This window comes from Anopheles stephensi, assembly GCF_013141755.1.
Source record: "Anopheles stephensi strain Indian chromosome Y unlocalized genomic scaffold, UCI_ANSTEP_V1.0 chrY30, whole genome shotgun sequence".
Taxonomy (NCBI): Eukaryota; Metazoa; Arthropoda; class Insecta; order Diptera; family Culicidae; genus Anopheles; species Anopheles stephensi.
The window spans coordinates 9,975-20,129 of record NW_023405003.1 but is presented as its reverse complement, the minus strand read 5'-3'; the positions used below and the strand labels follow the sequence as shown (position 1 = coordinate 20,129).

General features: G+C 45.0%; 1 protein-coding gene across 1 annotated transcript; it reads left to right on the top strand.

The window, feature by feature from the left end:
- The first annotated feature begins 949 nt into the window (after nucleotides 1–949).
- Nucleotides 950–3,514, top strand: LOC118515205 (high mobility group B protein 13-like). Its single transcript, XM_036061901.1, has 4 exons — nucleotides 950–1,650; nucleotides 1,717–1,798; nucleotides 1,867–2,170; nucleotides 2,245–3,514. The coding sequence occupies exons 1-4, from the start codon at nucleotides 1,070–1,072 to the stop codon at nucleotides 2,877–2,879; spliced, it is 1,602 nt and encodes a 533-aa protein (XP_035917794.1). The 5' UTR covers nucleotides 950–1,069; the 3' UTR covers nucleotides 2,880–3,514.
- Nucleotides 3,515–10,155: the final 6,641 nt, after the last annotated feature.

Here is a 10,155-nt window from a genome sequence, read left to right as displayed (position 1 = left end):
GAGACCCAAAGTCTCTCAAAACTCTACAAACAACAACAACATTCTTTCTTGTTTAACTATTGCCTTTCCAGCTTGTGTTTACATATCCTTTATGCTAACGCTGCATTATGCTAAAGTTTAACTCACTATCGTGGTCGCAAACCACCAGTTCAAACCCATGCTATAATGTTTGTTCATTGATCAGGAACACTTGCGTTTCACATAAGGTAAACATTCATCGCGCTGGACGCACTTGCCGTTTGTCACATGCTGTAATGTAAACGTTAATCGCGCTGAATGCGCATGTTGAGGCGCGCATTGTTATGTAAACATTCTCGACGCTCTAGCACCGCACTAAAGGCGTTGTGTACGCCACACTGTATCGTAAACATTGGTCGCGCGCTGCTTATGCCTTATCCGCGCTGATTTACTGCCTAAGCTGAAATCTTCTCGGTGCGTGGAACATTCTATCGGAAAAATTGTTTCTTTCATGCAACATTTTCAATCAAGATTTGGTTTGATTATGCCCAAGGTTACCTTCCTCTGTCCCTAGCGCTGTCGCGTTCGCAACAAAGAGGATAAACCCTTCGAGTGTTATGGGAAGACCACCTAAACATGGTAATATCCCTAAGATCTGGCGGTTGGCTGGGTTTCTTTCAGGGTAACCAGGAGAACAAAAGTGTCAGTAGATTGTCAGTAGAGGTAAAGCTGCGAGAGAACTCTGGTGCAGGAACAACATCTAAAGGATGTCAAAACCAAGGAAAGTTCAGAGATGGAGGTGATTTTCTATACAAAAGACATTGAGTGATAGCTTGAACGTGTGGGATGCAGTTGTAGTTGTTTGATGTTAAACTACTTCCTAGTGACAAAAGGTAAAGACATTCGACAATGGTAGCATTCTCATCCAAATTTCTTTTTTCCAGTTATTTATTTCAGAACGCTAGACACACACACACACACACACACACACACACACACACACACACACAAAACGCCCCTTTATGTAAACATATAAAACTTAAAACAATAATCAGAACAATCACGAAAGTGCCGCTTGTAGTAAGAGAACAAACAAATCGTCGACAGCACCATGCTACAAAACAGTGCCTTCGGGACACCGATGCTGGACGGCAAACCGGTACTGCCTGAGATTTACTCCCATCATCAAACAGTGGACAAACTGGACATCGTCGCAGAACCTCAACAGCTCACGATCTACAACAACAATAATGCGGACATAGCCTATCGCAACAGCAGCAGTATCCTCGCACCTCCAAGATATGCCGTCGAGAGATCAACTCCAACCGTCGAACACGATGGCTGGTATGGCCGTCTGTTGGACCATACAAACTACACACGGCACACGCCGGAACCAGCAGCGCACGATGTTCAACCATTAAAGACTGAGAACAATACATCACAGCGCAACGACGAGATTACTCCGAATGCTGCCGATGGTGAGGAGGTGCTTATTGGAACGTGCCAGCAGCACATGGTGCCACACGCCCAAACGCCGGCCGAGGAAGTCACACAACCGCAAGGCAACATCGCGGCTGCTGTGGCGTGCAGACCGAAGAAGAAGGCAGGACAGCGGCGGCCAATGAATGCGTCCATCCTTTTTTGTAAACGGCATCGGTCAGTGTTGAAGGAGCACTACCCGGAGGAAAACAGGTGCGTGTGTCTGTGTGTCTGTGTCTACATCTGACCTAATCCTTCATTATCTACTCCTCATCCCAGGGAAACCACAAAAAAGCTTGGCAAATGGTGGAAAAATGCAAAAGCGAAACAGAAAAAACCCTACCAGCTGCTGGCGGAAAAGGTATCCCGACACATTCCTTTCCGTTCAGGTGGGAACTCAATTAACACTGCTGTTTCTGTTTTTTTCAGAACAAAACTAAGTTTCTGGACGTTAATCCAAGTTTCCGGTGGTGCAAAAGTTCCACCATGGCGTCGTGTGACAAAAACGTTGATGACGAACCAGTTTTGAGTAAAGTAAAGACTGAGCCAATGGAGACCGAACCGGAGGCAACCCTATCGCCTGATCTATTGGAGGCGGCCCAAGCTTTGTTGAGCTTGCGTGGAAGCGTCGAGGATCGCCGTCCGCTCACTACGTTCAAGCTGGCGGATGATTCGGACATGGAAAGCTTAAACAAACTTTGCGTCGAAACGCGCCAGTGCGGTGATAGAGCAGGTAAGTGTTAGCAGACTGAAGGATTAAGAAGAAGACGGAACAGCAGCATAAGCATTCCTTCCTTTCGCCATTAGATGCGGGACAGCCTTGGAAGCCACGATACAACCGAGTTTCCGAATCAGATCAATGTTCCACTGGTGTTGGTAATGTCCCGGATCAGGTTAATGATGGTACCGAAAGCACAACTCGTGCTGCTAGGTCTTGTAAGGCCAAGCGATACTATGACTTTATGAGTCATATGTACCCGAGTGTGCAGGCCAAACGTGCCACTAGCTCGAAGAAAACGCAGAAGGCGCACAATGATCGTACCAGTCGGCATCGCGAGTCAAATACGGGATGTCTAGTGGAACCCACAGATGTAGAAGCATTGAACAAAAACCTGGAACGGGAACTAGACAAAGAGCTTATGAACATACCCGCGCTTAGTATCGATCTTTTCCGTGCCATTCAGAACAACGAACAGAACACCACAGAACCCTGCCATCTAGCGTCTGGCTCGAAAGCCACAACAAAGATTTTCATGCGGCCATCGTCTCCGGAAGCTACTACCGGCTATACAAGGTCTACGCCGGAAAACCGGATTTCTGTGGTGCCATCGACCGTGCAACCGGTACCACCGCCAGCCACCAATCCCGTCGGTTGCCGGAAGCGGAAGCAACCTCGAGAAAAAATAATCCGGTATGTCCTACCCAGGACTGACCAAAGATAGGTGCTCTGCGTACTGGGCTCCGCAATATGGTGGCATTCTTATGACGTGTACCATTGTACCTGGCCAATTCGTTTGGTGAAGATCTTGATCTCCGATCTCCCTTTCCGGATCTCGGCTAGGACGGAAAACAGGGCTAACGTTTTTTGTTTGTTTTTTTTTTTTTCCTGTAAGACTAAGCATACTAGTTAAGCACAAAAGTATTGCAGTAAGAGCTACAATGGAATGCCTGTTAACTTTGTTACCTGGACAAATATGCTGGGCATCGTTTTTTCCGTTTTGTTCATGGATTGTTTTCTCGGATTGTTATAAGTTCCGCGCCCAGTCCTTAAAATCCACCGGTAATTTAGTTCGGGAACAAAACGATATCCTTATTTGCTTACTCAGTTAGGACTTAGGGCTTAGAAACCTTAGATTAAGGGACGTAATGAGAGATAGACTAAGAAGCGTAACGAGAAAGTGGGAGATACTATTTATTTGCATTTTAGTAATGTTTAGCAAAGCTAATCATAACAACAACAGGAAAACAGTATGCTAAACCACAAAAAAATGAAGATTCATGCTAGTTTGCTACACAGCGGTGCTCGAGTGGCCATAGTTGTCTGTCCAAAAAAGGTTGGAACCAGACCCTAGTCGTCCCTAGATTTTTTTTTCTTTTATTTATAGAGGCTTTGGGTCTTTGAGACTTCATTCGCCTCTTTCCTGTCTATTGTTACATATGTGTGGTAAAAACTATGGCTTAACTATTGCTTAACTATTATTCTTTTTGTAATATGGAAGCTATTGTGCTATAAATTTATAGTTCGCGGTACAGGTTGCTGATGTGTAAAAAATCGGATGAGGCGGTTCTGCTGTTGCTTGTCGGGAGATAGTATGATGGCTAGGTCGGTATCTAGTTGGCAGGTTGTTCGGTGTGTAGTGTATCCATGGCAATCGGTAAGGATGTGGCGGACGGTAATGTCGACGCCACAGAAGCTGCAAAGTGGAGGACTGGATCTGTCGAGAAGGTAGGAGTGGGTCAGGCGGGTGTGACCAATGCGAAGCCGGGAAAGGACTCGTTGGATGTGGCTGGAATCGGGATCGTCCCAGGGTGCGGTGTTGTGCTTGATGGAGCGGAGTTTTGTGGAGAGGTCTAGGTTGTGCCAGGTGGTGTTCCAGTGTTGAGCGACTATTGCGTTAGTGAAGCGGATGGCGTCACGGCGTGAAAGAGAGCTGTGCGGTTCGGCCGGATGGAGCCGACCTTCGTTGGCAAGACGGTCGGCTTTCTCGTTTCCGTCGATTCCGGAATGACCCGGAATCCAACAGAGGACTATTTCAGGAGATGGAAGGATGTCATCTAGGAGCTGAATGAGTGGGTCTTTTGAGGAACCGTGTTGAAGGGCTGCCAGGACACTAGCGCTGTCGGTGAAGATGACGTTCGGAATGTCGGTCCGAAGTCCTTCATCGGCGGCAAGACGGATAGCTATTGCTTCGGCTGAAAAGATAGAGGTGTGGTTAGGAAGCTTGATGGCGCAATTTTCGAGGCTGGAATGGATCCCACAGCCGGCAGAATCCCGATTAACGGAGCCGTCTGTGTAGATGTGGTGATGGTGTTGCTATTTGGTCCGGATCAGGTGCGTAAAGGTGGTATTGGCGATGTGGCTGCTTTTTCCGGTTCCCCGGAGAGTTTGTTTCAGTTCCCAGTCTATGGCAGGAGTGCTATGGTACCAGGGACGTGTTCCCCGGCGGCTGGATGGGATGATCGGAGGAATCTGGTGGTTGGTGAGTTGTTGCAGGTCGGAGTTAGCTCTGGTAAGGAGGGCAGTTGCGTCGATTCCTTTCTCAAGGATCCGAGCTGCAGCTGCCACGAGTCTGTTGGTGATGATATGCTGAAATGGAAGAAAACCGCTTTCGCAGAGGAGGGAAACAATCGGGCTGGTGACAAAAGCACCAATGGCGTAGCGGATGGCTGTATGGTAGACGGGTGCTACTCTCTTCTCGAAGGTTGCTCGCTCGCGGGAAACAATCTCGATGCCGGCGGAGGAGCCAGGCGTTGATGATGCGGTTCAGGGTTGATCGGGAGGCCCGAGCTTTGCCAGCTCCGAGCATGCGGAACAGGTTCAGCAGGCTGTTAGCTTCCTTCTTAACCTTGTTGGAATGTGGAAGAAAGGAAAGGTGTCTGTCGAGTGTTATGCCGAGTATGTCGGCAGTTCGTGTGTTAGGTATTGGTATATTGTTGTATGTAATAGATCGTCGTTGTTTGCAGAAAGAGTGTTTGCAGATATGGAGGATTTTGGATTTGGTATGTGATATTTCATAACCTGTCCATCTCGACCACTGTCGAATCCTGTCAACCCCTGCTTGCAGGAGTTTACGAGATTCACAAGCAGTACGTGATGAAGAGGCCAGAATGATATCGTCTGCGTAGAGGAATGCTTGGATTTCTGTAGGAATAAAACTAAAAAGGGATTCCATACTAATAAGGAAAAGGGTAGGCGATAGAATGGCTCCTTGCGGAACACCATTCTCTAGTGTGTAGGGGTTGGATAGTTCGGTTCCTATTAATACTCTAAATGTCCGGTCCGTAAGGAAGCTTGCAATGAACTTGGTTAAAAGTCCACCAAAGCCCCAGCGGGACAGTTGTACTAGGATGGCGTGACGCCATGTTCGGTCAAAAGCTTTGGAGAGGTCAATTATTGCTAGATCTATGTGACGTTCTCTACTGGTGGCTTTATCTAACAGATCGTCCAGCTTGGCAAAGTACGTTTCCGTGCCTCTACCCATCCGGAACGCATGCTGGTTATTGCTAAGGAGATTGCGGTCCTCTAATTCCTGAGTTAGTCTACGGTTTACCATCCTTTCCAACACCTTAGCTATGCAGTTAAGGAGCGAGATAGGACGGTAGTTATCTATTTCATTAGTTGATTTGTTAGGTTTAGGAATCGGTACGGTTAGGCTAGTTTTCCAATCCGCCGGGATATTCCCGGTGGACCAGATACTATTGTAAATATTAAGAAGAGTTAGTTTTGCATACGGTGGTAGGTTTTTAAGTAAAGGATAGCCTACGTTGTCAGGGCCGGAAGATTTGCCTTGACATTTCCTAAGGGCCCAGTTAAGTTCTGCTATTGAGAAAAGTCTATTGTATCTATGGTTAGTGGCATCTACTTGGGGAAGTGGAATCTGTTCTACGGAAAATTTGCGTCTGCGGAATCGTGGAGAAAAATTATCTGTAGCTGAAACGTTTGCAAAATGTTTTGCAAAAAATTCAGGTACTTCAGATGGTGGAATAGTTGAAGTAGGATCAGAGGGCTGGTTTAGAATAAAAGGGGCATGCGAATGTTGGTTTGAGCCCGAAAGCACACTCACCCGCCGCCAAAGCTCCTTACAGGTCAAGAGAGGGTTGATATCAGCCACGAACTGATTCCAACTACTCTCTTTCGCTGCACGGATGGCTTCTTTGGCAAGGCGATTGGCCTCCCGATACCGATCGGCAAATATGGGTGTGAAAAAATTGTTGGGGACATGGATGGCGCGGCAGAAACGGCGTAGAGCAGCGCGACGGGCTTTAATAGCCTGCGCGACTGTCTCATTCCACCAGGGGACATTTCTATTGGAGGATGTATTACCTTTGGTATGGGGGATACTACGGGAAGCTGCTATTTCTATGGTTTCTAAGAAGCGGACTGTTGCGAACGCGACAAAATAAAATTGAGCTAAACTGACAGGCATGCAAGAGTTAGATGAAAACTTTAAATCAATAAACATCTTTGTTTAGGATAAATTATCACCGGCAAATATTATTTTAGGAAAACCCTAAACTAACAGAGCGACAAGATTATGATGCGTTATTGGAAATATCTCGAAAAAGGAACAAATCTCGACATATGGTAATCGTAAACTCAGACCATGTAATAAAATACGAAGGTAAACAACATAGGCCGAAAAAGGTTAACGCTAGAACCCAACGCATACGTTATCGTTGCGCGATTAGTTTCACGAAAAAAGGACCTGCGCGAAGATCAAGGCACGGTCGTAAGGCAGTGAAGGAAAGACCAACTTGATGAATAAACAAACGACGCGCAGGCAATAGGCAATAGGAAAATAAACATACGCACTTGAACCACAGATGCGCGATGCGTTACCCATGGTCATAAAACGACAGGGTAGCGTTAGCTGCAATTGCCAGACATTGTAACATTACAGACCTCCTACACTAGCCGACGTCAGGCAGGGATCAAACGCATCGGCATACCGAGTTAGGAAAAAGGAGATCGATGTAATGCTGTTTCATGTTCTTTTTCCCTCCGAATTTTAGTATATAAGACAGGATTTTTGAGAATAAAATCGACTTGTAATCCAAACCTCAACGAAGAAACTTGTGTTTCATTGTTTGGGTATCCATACAGAATCGGGAAAGTTTCACCTTTGCCTTCCCTCCGAAAATTGGCTACGGACTTTGGTGTCTCCCCACTCTGTCGGAAGAATTAGGCGAAATCAAGCCAAGCAAGAACCACGGTTAGATACTTCTCCTAGTTATCCAGGAAAAAAGGCTAATCGTCTGATCGAGCTACGGCATTCCCGTTGTCCACGCCGAGTTAGTGTAGTGCGAGTCCGCCGCTAAAAACTTCTCCTGGTTTTCCAGGAAAAAAGGTTAGCCGCCTGATTCAAGCAACTCTGACAAGGCCAGGAATCTGCGCGGAGATCTCCGAATCGATCACTCCTTCGCGTGGTCGGTTCAACAACGGTTCGTTATCGAACTAACACGGGAAATGGGAGGATTTTCGTCAAAAGGTAGATTGAAGCGGATTTCTGTTTGATACTTTTCTCAGTCAGCCTCCTCATACTTCCAACGAGGACGTACGAGAGATGGCTGAGAGCGAAAAGTACTACGGATAAAAAGTGGAAAGTGGTCGCTATTGTGTGTGTCTGTGTCAACGTCTATGTGGAATTGAGGTGCCATAGAAGATGACACCGCACAGTAATCAAGGATAAAGCTACTTCCGTCAGACGGAGAAACACGGGTTGGGGTATGGTTGTGGAGGATTTGTAAGTCTACAGTATGGAATATTTCATCTAAGAGGTTGCCACGGGAATTTGTAAGGGGACAACCCCAGGAGTTGTTTTGGGCGTTAAGATCTCCTAGGAGGATCAGTGGATAAGAAAACTGAGAGAGTAGGTCAGGAAGATCGTTTTGTAGAGGAGATAATTTGAGAGAAGGAGATAGATATATGCAGAGAATGGTTGCTTTTATCGGGAATGCTATTTGTACGGTTACTGAAGGTATTGAGGTGGATAGGTTAATTTGTTAGTGGGAATGTGTTTAAGAACTCCTAAACACACGATGTAGTGAGGATGTGTAGGATTAATGTTGAAAAACCAGTTATACTTATTGAAAGGAGTGTTAGAAAGAGAGGGAATGGCTTGAGTTTCTTGTAGGGTGATGATGCTGGGGTTATGCTGGGGTGAGGTGTCGCAATGAGTTCGCCGACCCTCACTGCCGGGTTCCCCCCGCTCCGTTCTACGGAACAAAGAGGGAGAACGCTTCCGGCATACTTGGACGATACAAATGAATACGGGGAAAAACGGTTCCTGGTTCTACGCGCTTTAGAAGGAAAGCAACTACCAAAGAACCCATGGATTCTCTCTGACACCATCAAGAGAGCGATAGGTAAGATAGAGCTGGGACGTCAACTGGACAATAGCACATATCTCATCGAAACCAGATCCGAAAAAATTTTTACCTTACTGCAAAAAATTTCCTCTTTAACAAACGGCGAGGGAATAACAATCACACCACACGCTACTCTCAATTCCGTGAAATTTGTTTTCACGTGCAACTCGATAAACGAAATGGACATGGAGGAAATAAAAACACACCTAGCAGCCGAAAACATAACGGAAGTGTACCGATTCACGAAGAGAATAAACGGCCAAGTTACGCCGACAAATTCGTACGTCGTGACAATGCAAGCAACGAAAATCCCGGAATATATATACATTGGGCTAGAGAGGATAAAAACACGGGTATATTATCCACGACCGATGCGTTGCAACAAATGCCTCCGTTTTGGACATACTACAAAGAACTGTGCAAACAAAGAAATTTGTTCAAACTGCGGACAAAATTCTCACGGTCCCTCCAACCAAACTCCACACCAAACTGTGCTAACTGCCAGGAAAACCACAACACATTTGACTAAAAATGCCCATTATATGTGAAGGAAACTGAAATTATCAAAATAAAAGTGAACCAAAATTGCACTTTCCGAGAGGCCCGAACACAAATAGAACAAAACAATCAAAAACAAACCATGGCAAACATTGTGCAACAAAGATTGGTTACTGCACAACAGTCAGACTCAAAAGATAAAATAATTGAAGGTCTCGTAAAAACAATAAATAAGCTTAACGAGCAAATCGAAACTCTGACAAAAACTGTAGAAAAACTAACAAAACAAAAGAACACCACACACCGACCGCCAAACGAATCAGACATGGAATCAGATTACTCAGAACCAAACAACACAAATCCATCAGCAACAAACAAAACTATGATCTTTAAACACCCACGTACATCATCCAGCGACGAAAAACAGACAAAAAAATCGAAACGTTCAACAAATAAGTGACTTTTTGAAGATTTGAGTACACGAAAACTCTTTTTATTTTTAAATGGATTATACAACCCAAAACATAAATACGAACAACGGGAATTCAGAACCAAAATTTTTGTTCAATTGGAATATACGAAGCTTTTCGAAAAACTTGAGTGAACTAAAGCTATTAATAAATAAACATGAGCCGAGTATAATTACCCTACAAGAAGCACATATACCTCCAAACATACTTAATAGAACTCCTCTTAATAAATACGCATGGATTGTTAAGCCTTCCTCCACCACACATCATAGCATCTGTATTGGAATTTATAAAGACCTACCGTACAAAAATATTCCTATCAATTCAAAAATGCCAGCTCTATGTGCCCATATAAAAAGCCCAATAGAAATTTATATAATTTGCTTATACTTATCACCAAACAATAGTTACGATATCGAAACGGAACTAAATAACATGATCAACATAATACCACACCCCATGCTTCTTATAGGAGACTTTAATGCACAACATGAGGACTGGGGCTGCCCCATAACAAACAATCGAGGCAGAATTGTTCATAGCACTTTTGAAAATAGCCAGATACACGCAATTTTTCACCAATTTCCCACTCGCATTGATCCTTCCACAGGCCATCAAAGCTCAATTGATCACTGTGCAATTTCCTACTCAATAGTCACTA